Source organism: Trematomus bernacchii, unplaced genomic scaffold (genome assembly GCF_902827165.1).
Source record: "Trematomus bernacchii unplaced genomic scaffold, fTreBer1.1, whole genome shotgun sequence".
NCBI lineage: Eukaryota > Metazoa > Chordata > Actinopteri > Perciformes > Nototheniidae > Trematomus > Trematomus bernacchii.
In genome coordinates this window covers 27,781,662-27,802,828 of record NW_022987739.1, presented here as the reverse complement: position 1 = coordinate 27,802,828, position 21,167 = coordinate 27,781,662, and the positions used below count along the sequence as shown (strand labels likewise).

Sequence of the window (21,167 nt, the reverse complement as noted above, 5' to 3'; positions counted from 1 at the left end):
GACATTTCAGGAAACGTGTAGAAAATCGTGCACAGTGTCATCATTTTCATTTCATTTTCATCTTTAATGTCACAAGCATCATATATGACATAACACATTTCAAAGGTAGAAGGAAGTCTTGATTTAATATAATAGCAGCATTAACCACAGCCCAAACTGTCCTTTGACATACAGCTGGATGCTGGAAAATAATGCAATTTATTGTCAAATGATGTGCCAAAAACGTCTTCCAGTCTCACTGGTGGGTGTCTGGTACCTCAATCATAAATTGATACATTCTTTATTACATTTTGTTGTGGACATTTTAAAGCCTCAGGCCTGTTCTGTTCTTTAACAGGAGTCCATGATACGTCGCATGGATCCGATCCTCATGTCCATGGGACCTGTTCCCATATCTCTCATGCTCCTGTACTCTCCGGGCCTGAGGTACAGCATCCTTCCTTTGTATTGGGGCTGTTCGTACATCAGCCAGTGGCCGTCCATCACATGAGCAGACTGGCAGTCGGACATGCGGAAACGATCCTGGATGGAGTCGCAGTCGTCCAACAGCTCATTCATCTGGCCTCTGAAGTTCTCCCTCTCATAGATCCTCATCCTGAACTGGCCTTTGTGCTGTAAAACAAGATGCAAAGAGACAAAAGATATTCAAAAACGGTTTAAAAAATCTGGATCAATGTCCCAGGTCTGGTGCAACTCTCACTTCTTCAGAATCAAGACTGTATACATTTTCCATTTGCTGCTGTCCTTTATTAAAACACCTAATCATCCTACCCACCACTGTAACTTATATTATTTAATTTGTATAAAATGTGTTATTGAGATACACTTGCCTTGCCTTCATTTTTAGCTGTTTTTGAGAGTTTCTAATAAAAGTTGATATCTTTATCCTCCTATGTCAACAACACAAAGAGCATACCGTGGGGATCATGCGGCAGGAGCGAATGCAGTCACTCATGCTCATTCCCATCAGGCGCTGGTTGTCGGGGTACTCTCCCCTCCTCGCCAGCGTCTGGTGGCCCATGTAGTTTGGACGTTCGTACACCATGAAGCAGCCGCTCTCCACCCTGCAGGAGTTGCAGCGGCTCAGGTAGGAAGTCAGCTCAGCACAGTCGCTGCTGGTCTCATAGGAGCGACCCTGGAAGTTCTTGTCCTCGTAGAAAATGATCTGAAAATTAAACGGCACATTCTAAAAACGATTTCTCTGTGCAAGATAATCTGAAATGTTCATTTGTTTTTCTTTCTAATACATCATAAAAATGGTCACTTACTCTGCCCATTTTGGTGTTCATTCCTTTCCCTGATGGTACTGGTACTTTGAAAAGCCACACTCAGTGTCACTTTTATACCCTTTATGATAGCGAAATGATCTATAGAGCTATTGTTTTGAATATCTTACTCAGCAGTGTACTAAACAGTTTGTTAAATCGGTCTGTAATTGGGTTATTATTCTAGACTGTATGCATCTAGTGCGGTGCCAACTGCATTGGCTCAGCTGTGGGGTACAGGTGGGTGACATTTTGCTGTCAGTGTTAAGAGGTGACAGTAGTACAGGTACTTGTACCTATATTGTTATGGATATTGTTTTTATTTATCATACAATTCAAAAGTTCATAGGGAACATACAGCATGTTATGCTCTGCTCCATTTGCTGAGCTGTAAAAAGTTTTGGAAAGTGCTATAGAAAAAAAGAAGTACATTTTGCTTATCATGCGTAAATACTTAAGACATGCATAGCCGGAATTGTATTTGATTTCAACACTGTGGTAATGGTAATTTTGCTCAAGTTAAGGATTTGAACACTTCCTCCACCACTGTAGTTGTATTAGACTATTAACCTAACTTTATTAATTTGTATTGTTTAATTTATAGTCATTCAATATAATTAATACAATTTAATTATTGGTGTGGATCACCACATCAAGAAAAAAAAGAAGAGAAGACCATAACACTTCATAAGAGCTTCAAGTAAAAAGCAGATGCATCTAGATTGTATACATACTGACATTACATTCCATCCATGTATTGTAATGTTATACAAAAAAGAAGCATTAAAAAGCATATTTTATGTTATTATCATATAGAATCTTAGCTAAACGTATTGGAAAAAATTCATTTATTCAGAGGTATTTAAAATTGGTCTAAAAGGTGTTTCAAGCTATTTAGAATTGTAAATATCTTAAGCTGCAGGATTCTCAAGAAGCAGGTTATATGAAAGGTAAAGAACAAAAACTCATCACCCTTTATACATAACTGCTGATGTCCTAAATACTATTTTGAGTGCCACAGAGGATAGTATACAAATGTTTTCACTAAGTAATAATCTGCACTTTATGTTAACTTAGTGGATGTCCTTTTTAAGAGTTTTTTTTATAATCACAATTTATAACGTTATAGTCAGCAGATGAATATGTACTATGTGAAATGCGTGTTCATATTAACCTCTCAACAAGATGATGGGATAAAAAAACTTTATTTGGAGTTGTGTGCTGTTAATTGATTAAAAAACAGATTTTCATAGGCACTTGCACTTATAGCTATATCAAATTGCATGGCATCAAGCTGGTTACATTACATTTTGCTAGAAGATAAATAAAAAAACTATGACTTGGATTACACCTGTTTAATAGTGAATGAAAACAATAGATTTATAATCATGAGCAAGTGTTTTTTCATTAGGTTAAATCACAGCAAGTATGGTGAATTAAACAATTGTGTACAACCTAATAATACATGTATGAATCGTTTTTATCATTCCTGTATTTGTATGTCAAAAACTAGCACGCCATTAGCTGGTGTGTTATTTGGATTTTGTAAATGTAAGTGGTGGTAATGATAATAATGTGTGACTATCAGAATGAATATGATATCTCCTTATACTCCAGTTTTTCAGAGTAACGCTCACAGACTTAAATCTTTAGTTTGATATAAGACAAGACAATGACAAGGTGACATTTGATTCTTCTCTTATTTTATTCGACACGTTTCTTTTTTTCTGCTTCAACAGGAATCCATTATACGTTTGACTGAGTTGAGCTTCATGCCGCTAAATCCCATTTCTCTCATGCTCCTGTACTCTCCGGGCCTCAGGTACATCATCCTGCCTCTGAACTGGGGCTGCTCGTACATCAGCCAGTGACCCTCCATCACATTGCAGGACTGGCAGTCGGACATGCGGTAACGCTCCATGATGTTATCGCTGTCCTCCATCAGCTCATGACTCTGACCACCGAAGTTCTCATTCTCGTAGATCTTTATCCTGAAAGATCCTCTGTGCTGTTGATGTTTACAGAGAGGAGGACGGGTCAACATGAAGCTTGAAACTTGCTGATCTGATGATAAAATACATGCTATTTTTGTAAGAAATAACAGCTCTGCTACCATTTTAAATCAATATTATAATAACTAGACATCATTTCTAATAATGTTAATCTTTAAAAAATACCTGCATACCTGTGGAATTTGACGGCAGGATCGGAAAGAGTCACTCATGCCAAAAGACATGTTGTCGGAGTACTCTCCTCTCCTCAGGAAAAACTGGTTCCCCATGTAGTTGGGACGGTCGTAGACCATGAAGCAGCCGCTCTCCACCCTGCAGGACTGGCTCCTGTTCAGGTTGGGGGTCATGTCAGAGCAGTCGCTCTGGCACTCATAGGAGCGACCCTGGAAGTTCCTCTCCTCATAGAAAGTAATCTGCAGATAAGAAAAAACAGTACAAACTGATTGGTCAATTTGAAACATGTAGTATCATGCGCCTTTCTTTTATCTTTTTCAACTTGTTTACATTGAGTGCCTCCTAAACTGAAAAAATGCTTGTTTTCTATTCCACTCTGTGCATACCTTGCCCATGTTTGATGATCTGTGTTTGTGGGAATCTGTCCAACAACCTGTGGCTGCCAGGCGGCTTTTATACTTTATACGCGCTGTAACAGGGTTTTGTTATTCAAATGATCTGGAAGCTGATGAATAAGCAGCTCTGCGATCGCTTTTAATTTAATTTGTGCCATCATGATTCAGAACAAAGGGAGGGGGAAATAGGTGGAAGACACAAGGCAGAGGAGGGAGAAGGACTCAGCTAGAGTTTATACATTTACAACTGTAGAAAATTAGGGTGACACTAAAGTTTGATCACAGTTCAAACAGACAAACAGTCTGAAAGGATTTTTTATTTTTTGTTTGAATTAGCTCTAGTTCAGAGAATTTGGGTCGTCAGAAGAGCGGAAACAATTTTCCATAGATCTATTGTTATCACAGTTCCTCCCCATTTCAAAGTTATATTTGCAGTGCCCTAAAATGGTACAAAACCACAGTAAGTGGGAGGTAAGACAAAACATTTGCTTTAACCACATTCTGATTCTGATATCAATTAATCATGTGAACTCATGGTTTCTTGTCAGTTCATTTTTGCGATGTGCATCATTAATGTACAGTATCATGCAACAACAAAAAGCAGATTTAATTACATTTAAAAGCAACATCCTTAAGGTTCAAACCAAGACTTTTTCTCTAACTCTAAATCTTTCTTATCCCTGCTGCTTGAAACAATTGAACATCAGCTTTATTCATCTTTTTATGAATGGCTCTTCTTTCAAACTTTCTCATCTGGACTTGAAAGACACAAGAGTAACTAATAACATCCCAAAATACTTAATGGTGATTTGATCTATGAAGCAATGACATTGCGGCTTTGATTGGATTAAACTTAGAAGAAAAGTCAGTCTAAGGCAGTGGTTCTCAAACTTCTTCTGTCAGGCTTTGGAGAAAAAAAAAGTCGGGCCCCCCTTCAACACAAATAGTCACGTAATGGGCCAAGTTAACATTTATTTAAATACATCAATATGAACGTGAGCATTCCTTTGCTAGAACAGTAACGGACCGTCTCCACAGCAGCGTTAAAAAAATCTTGGAGGTGGGCGTATCTGAGGCTTGGGGATTTTTTTGCGATCAACCAATCACATGAATCTCCCGCCCGCGACATACGAAGCCAAAAAGCCCGAAGTAAACTGGATATAAACTCCCCAAAACAGGCGAAAACATACCACTGTCTCTGCCACCTCCCTCCATGCCTGGCTCCTCCGGTTTATATCCCGGTAGGTCTGGTCATAAAGCACCGGGTGATTGATTCGCTACCGCTAATTTCTCCTCCATTTTTTGGAATATGAGGAAATGACCTGCGGTCTGGCTCTCCCAGCATACACGCCGTTTGATTGGCTAGAGCTTGAACTGCCAGTTTGCGTACACGGGATTTGATTGGCTGCCGCTTCCACCTCAGCTTCAAAAGTTGAACATTGTTCAACTTTGAATCTTGAAAATCCTGAGAATCTCCGCTCGCCTGCCCACAATGCATTTCGGCGAAAAGTGAGGGAAAGTGACGTCACCCCATTCAAAGTGAATGGGCAGAAGCGTTTCAAGATTTTTTAACGCTGCTGTGGAGACGGCCTGTAATAAGAAAACAATGCTCCATAAGTCTGTGTGGTCAACAAAATAATACATACTGTAATACAATTGTGCAATCCCTTTGCTAGAACAATAAGTTATAATACTTTGCAATCTGTGCAAAAAATTGAAAAGAAAGAAAATGCTGATATTTGGCAAAAAAAGTGTGTCTTATCACAGCATTAGTGGCTGCAATGAGCCTGTTTTGCACTGCACATTTCTTCAAAACGGGGTTGCAGGCTCAGTGGCGGCGCCAGAGATTAAGCTAACAACAACGATCTCCGGTAGCGGTGCGCTCTCTCTCTCTCTCTCTCTCTCTCTCTCTCTCTCTCTCTCTCTCTCTCTCTCTCTCTCGCGCACACAAAATGGCTCGTTCCACACACACACAGTGCCGACCTTGAATGAAACACAGAGACCCAGACGTACTTGTACTGTACTGTATCATATTATTTTCGAATCAATAATTTTTCAAATTATGATTTCTTTATTTTTTTGAAAACCATTTTTCCCCCTGTCATGCCTCTGCGCCCCCCCACTTTGAGAAACACTGGTCTAAAGGTTGAAAACGATGTGTAGTTAAAGGAAATAGATGTTTTGTTATAATGTTGTTGTTCCGAATTCTTTAAGATTTATTTTGTTTACATTGCGTTTTATATGCATGCTATTGTTTGGCTGACAACCTGTAACTAGCAGGTCTTTAACCATCTCCTGAATAAAGTAGAAAACAAGACGCAGGTATGAAATATTGGAATTAAAGATAGGAGGACACAGTTTCAAGGTACTAGTGTCCAACATTTAAGGACTGCATTTGTCTTGGGATCATATTTTGTAATCTCCTCTTTTAAGATAGCCAAATGTACACCAAATGTACAATTGTTTTCTTATTCGAAAAAAAAACCCTCCAAATATTAGACCAAATAACATGCCAATGATCAATTGATAGAGCTAATTCAATGGCAATAATACACATGATTATCATTAAACATGACTGTCGGCTTTTCTATGTTTTATATGTCAGTTTTGGCAATTCTTTGATAGGAGATTATCTCATGTGGACAAGGGGAAATCAAACTTGACCAAACCATTTTGCTGATATGCAAATCAGGCTAATTTAGATAACAAAAGCTTCCCCTCGTCTGCACATTCTGCATTTCGATATAAACCACAACACAGCTGCAGTTGATGGCAGGCAAGCAATAGCAGTAACAATGGGGAAGGTAAGGAGCAAATGCAGTTAACAATTAGTTTTCATCTTTCAGCCAGTAACTGTATTGCATATCTCTAGTTTGTTGTCATTTTAATGGCAGCCAGGCACAAAAATACTCTGTAATTGTATTTTTGCCATTCTGCGACGATAGCTTACCAGTATCTGTCTGCTTCCTTTAATCCAGATTGCATTCTTCGAGGATAAGAATTTCCAAGGCCGAAGCCATGAGTGCAGCACCGACTGTCCTGACCTGCGTTCTTACTTCGGCCGCTGCAACTCCGTTAAGGTGGAGAGTGGCTGCTGGGTGCTGTACGAGCGTCCCAACTATACTGGCAACCAGTACATCCTGAGCTCCGGGGAATACCCTGATCACCAACAGTGGATGGGATTCAATGATAGCATCAAGTCATGCCGCTCTATCCAAAATGTAAGCCCAGTTACCACAAGATGCTTTTTTGAACACAACCAACAGATTACACAGCAATGAAATTAAGTCATACTGAATTGATGCTTGTCTATTTCATTTAATATTATTACTAATTCAATAGTGTCATCAATCTAGGTTAAGCTTACTACACCAATCTGTTGATATGGTAAAGTTCAATTGGGTAGTAGATTACTAACACAACATTATTAACATTACATTAAAAAAATATCTAGGTTAACTATTTTGCAGGAGTATGCCGGGCTCCAGTCAAATACAAACAGAGTGCACCAACCAAGCTTTAATTAGTCAAAGGCCAAATGAGAAAAAGGAGGGATAAAAGGCTCATGCTTTGGCAGCATGATGCTTTTTGTCCATGCCAATGCACATCAATTATTGAAGGAAACTAGGAAAAAAGCCAAGAAACCAATTTGTAGATGTGAAACGGAAATATGGCAAACAAATCAGATATTAAATGCTTACATAATTGAATTAACTTTAATTATCTAACTCTTTCAAGGTATATGGAAAGTCATGGAAGATCAGATTCTACGAAAAGAAGGATTTCGAAGGTCAGGCTGCAGAGTGTGTTGAGGATTGCGCATCTGTTTACGAAACCTTCAAGTTCCAGGAAGTTCACTCCTCTGTGGTTATGGATGGTGCGTGGGTCCTCTACGAGCAACCCAACTACTGCGGGCACCAGTACTTCCTGGAACGTGGCGAGTACAACAACTACACCGACTGGGGCGCCACGTCCCCTGCTGTGGGATCCTTCCGCATGATCACGAAGTTCTAGAACCACATCATCAATTCAGGGTTCTGCATCCCCTAAAAGAGCTATTTGAATGTTCAGGACACCAAAGTTCTAGAATTCCTAATAAAATCTGATTTAAGAGCTTAGAGTTCTAGAACATTACTTCTAGAACACTTACTAGGTTCCAAAGTCCTATGAGAATCACAATTACAAATTCCCCCCAAGATTCCAGAATTCTACACCACTGAAGTTCCGGAGTTCTTGAGTCAGTTCTACAACATCTCAATAAGTCAAGAGTTCCAGAAAGCTAAGATAAAAACAACTACCTACTTCTTAAATTTAAACATCTGACCTTGTTTCCAAAAACAAATAAAAAATAAAATATGTTCTTACCCATAACAGCAGTGTGTATTTCTTCCTTTTTAAGTTTCATGACACTTAGTCTTGTCTTCTTGTGTTCACCAGTAAACATCTTTAGACAGACTTATGGCAGTTCAAACTTAACATCAACACACTCATGTATCACACAGTTAGAAACATTGACTGAAAACTTCAAAAATGCATCATGTTCGACAGTAGCCAGCAAAAGTTTCTGCACATATCCGGATTTAGGATGCTTGAATGTAAACCTCACAATGTAATTCTCTTATGTCCAAAAAACATGTTTACTTATCATTATCTGCAGTTACCCTGTTAATAGTATGAATGACAATAGTTCATCTTTATCAAATATTTTGATCTTGTTTACTGTGGTGCTTATGGAGGTTGAAAAAATACATAACATTGTATAAGTTGTGAGAAAGAAGAGATGGACAATGTGTGTGTCCTTTGTTCTTCAACACATTATTTTTTAGAAAACGTTACTCTCAGCACTTTCCAGGTTTCCATAGTCTGCACTGACAATCCATCGATTACTGTGTTAGTGTAAAACATTACAGATATCGCACCAAGTTGATTGCAAGGGTTTAGCCACAGACAATTGTGAATAATGTCAATATCAACGATATTTAGACATATTTTAGTTACCCAAAAATGCTTCACCAATTACCCTGTCAACACAGAACTATCATACACAACCCCATACCTTTTACGGAGCTAAAGGGCATCTTCAGTTATCAGTTCTGACACATGCAAATGCTAAACTTACAAAAATATGTATACCATGTTGTTGGGGGTTCTTCTGTAGCATAACTTTGGTAACACTTTATATTAAGGTACACAAATTAATAGAGATGTCCCGATCCGATTTTCAAAAGATCGGAATCGGGAGAAAAAAATCGGGGATCGGAATTTTTTTTTTTTTTTTTTTAATAATTTTTTTTAATAATTTTATTTAATGTTACAAAACAAAAATGACCATGTTCACGTCTTAAAGTCATCCTGAGGCCTTAGTTTTGGTTTAAAATTACACAACATCATGTATGTGTTGCTTCTTTTGGGCTTGTTTTCATAGACCTGGCTGCTTATTTCTCTCAAATCTGGCAACAGAGTGGGCAGGGCGCAGTGTCTAATAGTAGCAGTAAGCTAACAAGAGGCTACGTTCAGCTGGTGCCTCGGGAGTCGGGACAGAGAAAATGTCAGGAGTTTGGAAGTATTATAAAATTGAAAGCGAAGGCAGTGTAACAGCCAGATGCAATGTTTGCAAGGCGGAGGTTCCACGTGGTGGAAAGAACAGAGCTACGTTCAACACGACCTATCCAATACAAACACCAACAACAACACGACGAGTACACAGCGGCCACTCAGGTAACGGCACTGAAACAACCGACACTTTCAGAGACTTTTAAAAGGAAAGAGAAACTGCCCCAGAACAGTGAAAAGGCCAAAAAAATAACAGCCAAGATAGCTGAATTCATCGTGTTGGATGACCAGCCATTATCTGTTACCTTTTTTTTCTCTTAATGCATTGCATAAAGATCGGATCGGGAAAAATCGGTATCGGCAGATTGTCAAAATCAAATGATCGGAATCGGATCGGGAGCAAAAAAAGGTGATCGGGACATCCCTACAAATTAACCATCAACTAGTTGTTAATTAACAAGCATATTAGCAGTATATTGGCTCGTTATTAGTCATTATAAAACACTTATTAATGCCTTATTAGCACTTGAAATGTTTTAGCTCTATGAAACCTGATGTACCGTAATTTTCGGACTATAAGCCGCGACTTTTTTCCCATTTTTCGACCCTGCGGCTTATATAACGGTGCGGCTAATCTATGGATTTTTACAGCTCCGACGACTTGCTCTGAAAACACGGAGGAGCAAAACAACAAACGAGTGAAACAAAGCGTATATTAAAGCCCGGGAAATATACCCGTTTTGATGCTGTTTCAGGAGCGCCTCTAACATTGTTTTGAAGGCCTGTTGCTAGCGGGGGATGCTAGCGGGGGATGCTAGCGGGGGACCCTCGGGCTAGCCCTGTAGACACCGGGCCGAGAGAGCGCAAGGGACCGGGACAGGAGCTCCGCGGGATAACGACCAGGTTTGACTGACCCTGCCAGTCCTATCTTATAACACAAAGAAGACGTAACCTCTCCTAAGTTTGAAAGTTGAAAAGTTTGTGTGTCTGAAACGCTATGTGATACAGTACAGTTTACACAGCACAGTACATGTTCTGTAGCTACTATTGCACTAAATGGTAACACTTGAATACGTTATGCAAATATGCAACTTGTTTGTTGAAATGTTAATAAATGGGAGCTTCCTCAAACAGCCATCTCTTTCCCGACAATCCCCTCTGTGCACGAACCCTTAGATATGGTAATTAAACATTAAAACACCTGCGGCTTATAGTCCAGTGCGGCTTATATATGTACACATCATTCAATTTAGCTGCTGCGGCTTATATTCAGGTGCGCTTTATAGTGCGAAAATTACGGTACTTATATGATTCTGTTTTCTTCAAGTTTGTATCTTGTTGGTCGAATGCACTTATTGTAAGTCGCTTTGGATAAAAATGTCAGCTAAATGCAATGTAATGTTATTCTGCATGACCATATTCTACAAGCAATAAACCATTAGTTGAGAGTTTTTCCTCAATAAGCCTCTAATTAGTGCTTATTTATTGCAAGTAAGGAAGTTGTTGTACATGAGTTTTGGTCTTAATATGCTCTGCTCAATATGGGCCTAATAAGGCAGTAGTACCACAAGAATAGTAATTCTCCCATAATAACACTTAACAAATATGATCTATATTCTTATGTAACAAGACATGAAACTATAAGTGTTAATTGTGTCTAAATAATTCAAAATGAGGTATTAAGGCTTGCAAGTCCCTTTGACCTGGAACCAGAAACAGAAGATATTGTTTTTTAAGAAGACTGTGTGTATTAAGGCATTAATAAGTGTTTTATAATGACTAATAAAGAGCCAATATACTGCTAATAAGCATGTTAATTAACAACTAGTTGATGGTTAATTTGTGTACCTTAATATAAAGTGTTCCCATAATAATTACATACTTTATTTATCTGTATTGCACTTTTTGATAATAAAATACAGCCAGCATTATATATGGGAGGCGTGTGGCGCAGTTGGTGTTCGGATCAGGGGAGCACAGGTTCAAACCCCACTGCAGGCAGCATGTCCCTGGGCAAATTGCTCCTGTGGGGATTGCCCACAGTATTGAGTATGTAAGTCGCTTTGGATAAAAGCGTCTAACAAGTAACATATAATGTAATGTAATGTAATAACATGCATAAAAGCGTTTTTTAAAACTCACATAAACAAAACACTTTTATTGCAGCGGTCCAGATCAGTTTGGGATGAGCCACGACTGACGCTCAGATACTTGGCACTGCTAAACAGCCATTGTGTGTAGAAAGGCAATTCAGTAAGTGAGAACAATGGGCAGACTCTAGATGAATATTTTGGATTGTAATAACTATTACATGATCTGCTAACCATGCATAGTATTGTCGCTGCCATGTATAAAGAGTACTGCGTTTGTTACAGGATGTAGTATTTTGAGAGCTACAGATGGAGAATGTGAGTAAAGTATTTCTAAATTTTGTGCAAGAAACCTAATTGTCAGTTGTTTTGTAAAATTGTTTTTATTGAATGCAAACACAGTTGAAGATAAAAACCTCTTTTTGTTAAACCTATAATTATTTTCTTTATGGATTACTTTCAGATTGTGTTTTACGAGGACCGGGACTTCCATGGAAAGTCCTACGTCTGCAAAGGGAACTCGGCTGACCTGCAGGGCTTCATCCGCCGTTGCAACTCGGTCAAAGTAGAGGCCGGATGGTGGGTTCTATACGAGCGCAACAGCTTCATGGGCTACCAGTATGTCATTGGCCCCGGGGAGTACAATGACTACCGTCACTGGATGGGCTTCAATGACTGTGTCAGATCCTGCAAGATAATCAACAATGTAAGTGCTCTAACAACAACAACAAACATTTATCACACAGTCTTCCTAAAAAACAATATCTTCTGTTTCTGGTTCCAGGTCAAAGGGACTTGCAAGTTGAGGGTGTTTGACCGGCCAAACTTTGAGGGCCATTCTTTGGAGTTCACAGAAAACACAAAGTCTATCCAGGAGAAGTGGCTCAGACATCAGGTCCAATCCTGCAAGGTCCTGGAGGGCTCTTGGATTTTCTATGAACATCCTAACTTCTGTGGTCGCCAGTACATGCTGGAGAAAGGGGATTACCGACACCACTCCGCCTGGGGAGCTCTGAAGTCTAATGTTGGCTCAATCAGAATAATCATGGGGCTTTAAATTTAAATTCAACCAGTCTGAGGAATTTAATGTAAGGCATTCCAATAAATGTATTTGATCCTAATGCCTGATTTTGTCCACGTGAATTTTAATGCAAATCTACTCTCATCTATAAATTCAACATAAAGACAACAACACAATAACAATAATTGTTAAATATAAGGTTTATTAGTTACATAAAGCTAAAGTAATACAGTCTCATATCATAATGTTCTCATGTTGACAAGTACAAGTGACTAAGGATTTTTTTTAGACTAGGACCAAATTAATGTCTGTTCCAATGTGATAGGATATAAGGTAAACAAAAACACTTTTTCTTCCAATTCTCCAATATGTTATAACATTAAAATACCAAGTGAAAACAAGGTCCAAAAACACGGCAGCAAATACCTGCTATTGCGCAAGGTGCAGAGAAATGGAAGGACTATTGATTCCTTGTCAGCCTTTTATCTGTGCTTTTGTTCTGCAGTAACGATTATTGGTGAAAAGTCATCGAAAATAAAAACTGTTTCTGACAACTTGAATGTTAAAAAGTGATTAAAGGATCAGGTACCTGTTTTTGCTTTAATAAACAGATGTTCCGACCGGGAATCAATAAATATATACACTTTCTAAAGGAGATCCTTTACACTGCTTGATTAAAATATTTTAAGTTGTTATGTTTATGAGACAGAAACAGATGCGTGGTAAAAAAAATGCTTGTCTTGTAACAAAAAAGCCTGACACCACGTGGAAATCTAGGTACTCATACATGTAAATCATAAATATAACTTCAATTGAACACTATATTACTATATTATCATGCTTAGAAAAAGAAAAGAACATTTTTGATTCCAGAGTTTCTTTATTGGCATAAAAATGCACTAATTCAGTTCAAAAGTTATTTCCTTGTCTGTTAACGATGTTCATTTCGATTTTAGTGATGATGACTGAGTAATGTTCACATTTGTGCTCTCATGCATGTGTTGGTCCTGGTGTCTGGTCTTCATGCTGCTTTACGTTCCCTCTCCGTCAGTGCAGACAGTCTTGTGACTCTCAGCTGATGGGAGTTCAGGGAGGAGGTCACAGAGCTCAGCTAAACCTGTGGACAAAGAGGGGCAACTCTGATGAGTCAGCAGGATTTGTACTGTAAGAGCCCACAGTATGCCAGCTGCTGTTAGTGCTGACGCTCGGCTCTCTGGAACAACACTGTGACCCCGACAACACAAAGGGAATGCAGCCAGAACGTTCGTCCAGCTGGAGGTATTCACCTCTAAAGCCTCTTTGTTTACTTCAGCCCTGATGCTTTCTGTGGCAACAGGAGTGAGACAGAGCATCACAGTGAGCCAGTGTGCTCCCTCTTGTGGACGATGTTTGGAGCTGCAGCTCAATACGTTTTGTGTTCTGAGGCTATTTGATTTAGTCCCTGTTGTTTAGTTTCAGTTAACAGAGATGTTAATGCTTCATGCATGTATTTTTAAGACGATAATCTGATGAGAATACCCTCACTCACAAAGTCAAGTCCATAAAGTAACAGTTTCAGAGTTCGCTGTGCAATAACTTGACATGCATGCACTGAGCACTGACCCAATCCAGCATCTTTAGAACGAACTGGGCAGAAATAGACGCAGTACTCATGGCTTTAACTAAGTAAAAGTAGTAAAACCACATCGAGAAATACACAACTTCAAGTGTTGAAATCAGTCTGCACAGTACTTCAAAATTCAAGTAACAATAAGCACATTTTTTCTTTTTCTTCTGTGACTAAAGAATATGTGTATGAAGAAAAATGTCCTAGGTTTAAGGTGGGACAAACAGTGGAGTCTTTTTCTTGAAAAGATTCATCAAGAAGCAATCTGGATAGCCTTAATGAGGAGAAAATGTCAATGTTAATAAAGCTGTGAAATCAATAAGTAATCTAGTGACAGTGGCTGATGCTGCATCGCTACAACAGCACAGAATGTGAGGCCAAACATATTGAAATATTGACCAGAAATGGAAAAAAAGTCTTGTTGATACAAGTGTCATACGGTTGAGGTACTGTACTACTAATGTTCAATACTATTTAGTACACTTTCATGGACCAGTAATACGCTAGTGTGAGACTGTGCAATACCAGGTTTTGCTTAATTTGTAATGACTTCTCTTTGTTTCTTTGAATTATTGGTTCACCGTGAAAGCATGTGAGAATAACAAGGTTTTCTATACGAGTGAGTAACTGATAAAAACATTGATCTTGGGTTGTTGCTCTATAGCTCAGTTGGTTGGCGGCCCAGTTACCCAAACTCAGTCTCCATGCTGAGGACCTGGCCTGGGAACAATGTCACTTATATAAAGGCACTGGTTAACTAAAACAAAAATAAACTGAGCTCAAATAAAATATCATCTGTGTCATGCATTTGTTTTCTGATTTCTTTTTATTTGGGTTAACAAAAAACTCCTTTAAGTTTACACACTCCTTTTAACTTGTCTCCCTGAGCACCATATTTCCTGCAGCTCAGTTATTTATAACGTTTTAAAAACTGTCGATATGATTTGTCTCAGCGGCCGAGAGGAACTCTGTTAATCCAGGAAAAGAATTCCAACTCTGGCTGCAAGACTTACCTTGTATGGCAAAAAAAGCAGAGAAGAGAGATGGACTTAACTTAGTGAGAAGAGTGGGAGAGGGGGTAGAAACAGAAACATACAAGACACAAGGTCAAACACATTAAACAAAACCTAGTGCAGGGTTAAAAATAGCAGCGAGGAAGCCGCTAAAGCTGTCAAACAACAGCGTCTGCAACAGCATTGTGTGTATTACAGTTTATACAGTGTTCCTTCATGAAAATGTCTCCTAACAATACTCTTAATGTTCAATAAGTGATGCACTACAGGCCGCTGATGAAAGGAGATATGACAGTTTGAAGTTTAGTTTCATCTGAAGCTGTGTACAGCGACATGTAAAAGCTCTTTGATCTTTACTAAAAATGACATGCTATTATTAACTTAACAATACTGTATGTGTTCAGAGACGCTCACCTGATGCTGAAGCTGAAACCCACTGAAGCTGAGCCAGTGTTTATAATATCTACATTTGTTTAGCTTTTGATGGGCACAAATTATATTTTCCTCGTTGAGAACGCCAGTAATATAAACCGTTGCTTGCTGTTTGGTTTGTCTAACTACAATTTTATGTTGTGCTAACCCTATATAATTGACCGCTGTTTATGTGAGGCATACATGAGCAAAATCACCAACACCTCGTTATTTATGTAAATGTTACTACAAATGTTATATAAATGTAGTGCAGTATAAAGTACAATATTTCCCTCTGAGATGCAGCGAAGTAGAAGTGGCAAAATGTTTTAAAGGTCCCATGTCATGGCCATTTCTTCTGATCATAATTCCATTGTTGAGGTCTACTAAAATACATTTATATTGTGCAATTTTCCAAACTCACATTGGTTTCTCATACAGCATCTCTGTATAGTATGTGTATTCACTCTTTGTCCTAATCAGCTTGTTGGAGCTCCTGCCCCCAACCCCCCCTCCTGTGAGCCCAGTGGCCGTCTGCGAGACAGCGAGACACCGAGGAACTCAGCCTGGGCACACACACACACCCGCAGCCTGGCTGGGAGTTTGTGTGTGTGCTCAGGCTGAGTTCCACGGTGTCTCGCTGTCTCGCCGACCCCACACCAGTGAGCCAGCTCACAGTGTCCCGCTCCTCGCAGCAGCGAGCCTCGCAACGTCCCGCCGAGTGTGTGTGTGTGTGAGGAAGTCCGCGGATTGGTCCAAACGTAACATCACTATACCCGAAATACGTCACTATACCCAAGAAGTAAACAATGGAAAAAGATAAATCTCCAACGAGGCGTTCTGGGGCAGCATAGACAGGTCTTTTCTGTGTTAGAGTTGTACTCGCTATAGGGTGTACTTTGAGGGTTTGTGACTCTGCAGACCGTTTACATGCAGAAAAACCTTCATAACACACATGGGGACGGGTAATAACCGGAAAAGCATGACATGGGACCTTTAATGCTCAAGTAAAGTAAAAGTACCTCAACAATATACTGTACATTACAGTATTCACCACTGCGTTTTAGTTACGCTCAATTAGCTTCCAGTATCTTTAAGAATATATTTCATATCTTTTACTTGTTTTTAAAGCTCTTAAAAACAATCGCAGACTTATAATTTTCACCATCTCTAAGACCTGCTACTGCTGGATTTTTAAAAATACATTCAATCATACGCACAAGAAAATAGACAGAGAATTTGCAACGGGGACATTTCTAAACTTTTTTATTTAATTGGCTTATTTCAGTAACATATATGATATCTACTTTTTTTTATTGTGTGATTTTATTGTTTACTGTCTACCACATTGAGCTGCATCTGTTGTATGAATATTGATCTATACATGGTTTCATGTGTTTTTTATTGTTGTTCTTTTTTGTATTATTGTTATTATCAAGATACAATTTTAAATGCTTTTGATTAAGATTTATTTTCTGCTGTTTTATGACTTAATTTTAATTAAGTTGCCTGTCTTTTTAGTTTCACAAACAAGTAAATGTTTCACAGGAGACCACAAGATGGCAGGATTGCACACACAGTATTAAACTGGGGTACAGCTTAGTTTATACAACACATAACCTCTACAAGATGATGGAAGTGCACCACTAAAGGAACAGCATCTGTTAAAACCAGCCTGCTTTGATATTCACTTCATTTTGCAAAACAATAAAAAGAGAAGCAAGATGTTTTTATATGAACTGTTTAGTTTAAATGAATTCCTTTGCAGATAACATACTTGAGGGTGATTATTTTGTTGAAGCAGTTGTATATAAAGCATGGGAGATAAGAGTAGTAATACGCAGACCAGTGTGGATAAACAGGAGGTGTACGACCTAAACAGTCAATAGACGAATCACACCACTTTCTCCACAGTGAATATGGATCCATGCAGTCACCCATTTCTGTATTCATGTCTGTGCACACACACCTTTGTGCTAAAGGTTTACCAGGGAGCCTGATGTGACGTCAAAGCTGGGGAGAAGGAAAAAGATACAGTATTGCCATGGAAACCCGTCTTCCTCAGTTCCTCTATGATCTCTGATCCACGGTGGATCGGGGAACATGAAGGCTGTGTTATTGCACAGACATGCAGACCCGCACAAAGAGACAATCTTTCAGGTTACCACATGGCAGTGATGTCAAAATGTTTCTGGACAGCAGCTGACTTTGTGTTTATGTTTAATGTCAGACTGCTCTATGCTTTTATACTTTTTTGGATTGCTGGATCGGGTTCATAGCCTTGTCCTCCAATACACTGCAACCCTGAAACTAGGTGGATGTTTTTCACAAATATCAGTATCAATCAGACTGAACATTAAACAGACTGGGCATGTTGAGGACATTCTGACTGTGACTGGCGCAAAACCCGACAACAGCCAAAGGTGAAGAAGAAGGGTTATTCACACGAAAATGTCTTACTGGAGAGACCTCAATTTAATTGAGAATTTTGGGTATGAGCGGAAATCGTCAGACGAATTCAAGGTTGATTATCACCAAATTACAAGCCGACTAATTCGCTTAAATGTGTGTTATGTTGTGCGTCCCAAAAGCTCTACCCAGATTTCTTCAGACTTCTTACACGAAAATGCCTGTTTTACTTCATGTAAAAGAGGGAAACTCCACCACACACACTCACTCCCCTCCTGCCTAAAACGCCTCCTTTGGACTCCTTTGTTTTCTTCCGTAACACAATGACATTATAATGTAACACTCGTGCTCCTATTGGAGAGCGCTCTAACACATTGTAAGTGATAGGCTAAGGGGCGGGACATCTAGAAGTGGTCTCGAGGGTGGATTTGTAAACATTGGGCCTGTCGTTTTTTTTCCGTAGTCCCGCTGACAAAAAGCTAAATAAACAAACCCAACAGAAAACACAGCCTCCTTTGGGGATGTAATAACGTCATCGAACCTTGTTTAAAGGTAAACAAATACAAAATCAGCAATTCTAACTTAATAGGTGCCCTTCAAACTTCCTCTGATTGCAGAGCTGTCAATCAAACAGTGTGAACACGCCCACTCAGCCCGGAGAGGAAGCGTAATCAGGCTGAGTGTAATTACCTGTGTGTTCACCATGGGTGTGCGAGGTCTTTACATGTGGTGGTGTTCCTGCATACTAATAACTGTAATCAGTCCACTATTATGTGACCTCTGATTGACAGATTAATGGCTAGTGAGTTAATTCAATTGTAATTTATTTTTACCACGAAAAGATCGAAGGAGCTAATTCCAAGAAAGGAGGAAACATGGACGTTATATTCAAGGTGGAAATCAGCCAGACCGCTATACAAAAGAGGTACAAAGGATGCTGTTTTTGGTGGAGCCCACCAACAGGTGAGTTTTCCATATTTAAATCGTTTTATGCCTGTTTTCTACCTGCTATGGTGTGTGTGAATGTGGCTGTAGTTAGAGATACACAATGCAAGATTGTGAGATTATTTTCCTAGGCCTTTTCAAAACCAAAACACAGACTAAATGTGTAAGGAACTGCTCTATACTGCAAACATAGCATGTCAGAGTAAAAACAATGGCTTACCACCTCAGTAAACAGGAGTTAGCATTTCAGCATATTAGCATGTTGTTATTATTTTAATGACCCCTTTGATTGTGGTTTTGTAAGATTATCCTCAAGCTTTGTTTATTTTTTATAGCTTTTTTGAAATTGCATAGAAAATAAGTACAGTGACAAACTTTAACCAATGATCCCTCCTCAATATGTGTACAATTCCTCCATAAAGTACAATAAGACATTACATTTAGAATATAAATAAACTAGCTAAACACAGAACAAAATAACCAAAAACCAATATGCAAGCTTTTGTTTGTTAAGATACAAACATATTTACATATTTATATGCCTTGTCCCCTGCATAATGAATGGTGGCCAATTAGCATCCATTGTAATCCACAGGTAATTCATTCATATATGTTAAAAACTAGACTTTTGTGACGTTCTGCAGACTCTGCAAAGTGTCAAAGCTTGGCCTCCCAGCTGCTGTCTTATGAAGCACAAAGTGTTGTAGTCTGAGAGAAGCAGATATGGATGGACTCTAGGAGGAATGGCATCATGCAAACTGTTCTCTGCTCTCAGCGCTATCTTCCAAAACAGATGTCCCACTTGTGAATCGAAAGGAAGGTCAGTGTAGCATGTAGCGAGGCACGTATGTCTTTCCAATGTTGCCCTCGGCGATGAAATGAGAGCAGTCGTCTGGATGTGGACGGTGTCGAGGCCAGCTGCACTTTTGTGTCAATTTCACATTTGAGTGCACAGACATGAACCGGAAAAAATCTGTTAAAAGCAGCCAGGAAAGGGCAGAAGAGTCGCAAATGGACATTCAGCTATGTAGTGAGAACATCTGAGTTTTATTTGGTGTTATAGGTTTGGCAGTATAACTTTTTTTTTTATTCTGGCTGCACACAAAAGTATCCTCTTTCTTGGTGTAGTGAAAAAGCAGTGGATTATGAATCTGTTAGTTTCCATTTAAATGATTTAGTAGTCTTTGTAGAGAGAGAATGAAATGCAAACAATGGTTAAAAGAGGTGCAGCAGGCAGTATGAGAAAAATAAAGAGCTTTTTGAACATTAAAGCATGGAGACATGTCACAGTAGAGACACTACATACTGATATGAACCTGAAAATAAAGAATAATAGGGCCCCTTTAAACTACATCAAATCTAAAGTCATTGCTCAGGTGTATTAATATTCAAAATCAACATCAGCACTACAAATTCCCATTTCAGCCAGACATGAGTTATTTAATGCGATGAATATTCGCTGCAGTATTTTTAGTTTTAGGCTGTTTAAAGCTCATCTGGTTCAAACCCTCAGTTAAAATCACCGGGGCTTCATCTTTCGTCTCTGGGATGCACATGTTGTCCTCTTCAGTCACGAGGAGTTGTTTTTGTGTTTGCATTGTTTGACGTCATCATCCTGATTTAATTTGCATCGAAAAGAGACGCCCAAATCTTCCTTGTGTCTGGATTTCCTGTGACTAAAGTCTAGGGGATTATGATGGCTATTTGTCACTAGTATTTGTTGCACCTTTTCAAAGCGTATTTCTTTTCTTTTAATGTATGAGATCACATTTCTGCAGCTTCATAAAAGCTTATTTTATGAAGCTGCCTACTTTACCCTGAGATTAGCAGGACCTGGCTGTATGTGTGCAGACTTTGACACTGTTTGCTTATAGTTTGTATAAGGTTTTCAGCATGTCGCATAATAATAACTGACCTTGTGATAAAGGTGACTGTCCTGTTGTCATGCTTGCATAACTCAGGTTTTTTTTTTTTACCTGACACCAATTTGTATTTCCATAATGTAAATGTGGACTGAGCTGTTTATCAAGGTGATTGCTTTGTGTTTGCTGCAGAGCTGTGAGGCGGTAACGTCCCCCAGACTTGTTCTGAGTAAAAGCCCCACAGATGGCTTTAATTGTACAGCAGCTCGATGGTGCATGCTTGCCAAACCAAACACTGGTTTATGACTGAGGAGGGGAGGAGGACTGCAATGTGACACACACACACACACACACACACACACACACAGACACACACACACACACACACACACACACACACACACACACACA

General features: G+C 39.1%; 4 protein-coding genes across 4 annotated transcripts; 2 read left to right on the top strand and 2 right to left on the bottom strand.

Moving 5' to 3' along the window:
* Nucleotides 1–330: 330 nt before the first annotated feature.
* Nucleotides 331–1,277, bottom strand: LOC117495526 (gamma-crystallin M3-like). The gene is made up of 3 exons (XM_034146802.1): nt 1,269–1,277; nt 917–1,165; nt 331–612 (listed from the first exon to the last, which is right to left on the bottom strand). Exons 1-3 carry the CDS (start codon nt 1,275–1,277, stop codon nt 331–333), a joined length of 540 nt encoding a protein of 179 aa, XP_034002693.1.
* A 1,687-nt stretch (nt 1,278–2,964) lies between these two features.
* Nucleotides 2,965–3,846, bottom strand: LOC117495357 (gamma-crystallin M3-like). Its single transcript, XM_034146564.1, has 3 exons — nt 3,838–3,846; nt 3,451–3,690; nt 2,965–3,273 (listed from the first exon to the last, which is right to left on the bottom strand). Exons 1-3 carry the CDS (start codon nt 3,844–3,846, stop codon nt 2,998–3,000), a joined length of 525 nt encoding a protein of 174 aa, XP_034002455.1. The 3' UTR covers nt 2,965–2,997.
* Nucleotides 3,847–6,641: 2,795 nt separating this feature from the next.
* On the top strand, nt 6,642–8,162 carry LOC117495360 (gamma-crystallin M2-like). The gene is made up of 3 exons (XM_034146567.1): nt 6,642–6,650; nt 6,825–7,076; nt 7,597–8,162. Exons 1-3 carry the CDS (start codon nt 6,642–6,644, stop codon nt 7,858–7,860), a joined length of 525 nt encoding a protein of 174 aa, XP_034002458.1. The 3' UTR covers nt 7,861–8,162.
* A 3,636-nt stretch (nt 8,163–11,798) lies between these two features.
* crygs4 (crystallin, gamma S4) lies at nt 11,799–12,546 on the top strand. Its single transcript, XM_034146800.1, has 3 exons — nt 11,799–11,807; nt 11,953–12,195; nt 12,274–12,546. The coding sequence occupies exons 1-3, from the start codon at nt 11,799–11,801 to the stop codon at nt 12,544–12,546; spliced, it is 525 nt and encodes a 174-aa protein (XP_034002691.1).
* Nucleotides 12,547–21,167: the final 8,621 nt, after the last annotated feature.

What these genes read in the sequence shown, in the direction of transcription:
- LOC117495526 (XM_034146802.1), bottom strand. An exon ending in CCTGCCGCATGATCCCCACG is followed by an intron (nt 613 to 916) that starts GTATGCTCTTTG and finishes CTTGTTTTACAG; the next exon opens with CACAAAGGCCAGTTCAGGAT.
- LOC117495357 (XM_034146564.1), bottom strand. An exon ending in CCTGCCGTCAAATTCCACAG is followed by an intron (nt 3,274 to 3,450) that starts GTATGCAGGTAT and finishes AAACATCAACAG; the next exon opens with CACAGAGGATCTTTCAGGAT.
- LOC117495360 (XM_034146567.1), top strand. An exon ending in CTATCCAAAATGTAAGCCCA is followed by an intron (nt 7,077 to 7,596) that starts GTTACCACAAGA and finishes GTATATGGAAAG; the next exon opens with TCATGGAAGATCAGATTCTA.
- crygs4 (XM_034146800.1), top strand. An exon ending in CCTGCAAGATAATCAACAAT is followed by an intron (nt 12,196 to 12,273) that starts GTAAGTGCTCTA and finishes TTCTGGTTCCAG; the next exon opens with GTCAAAGGGACTTGCAAGTT.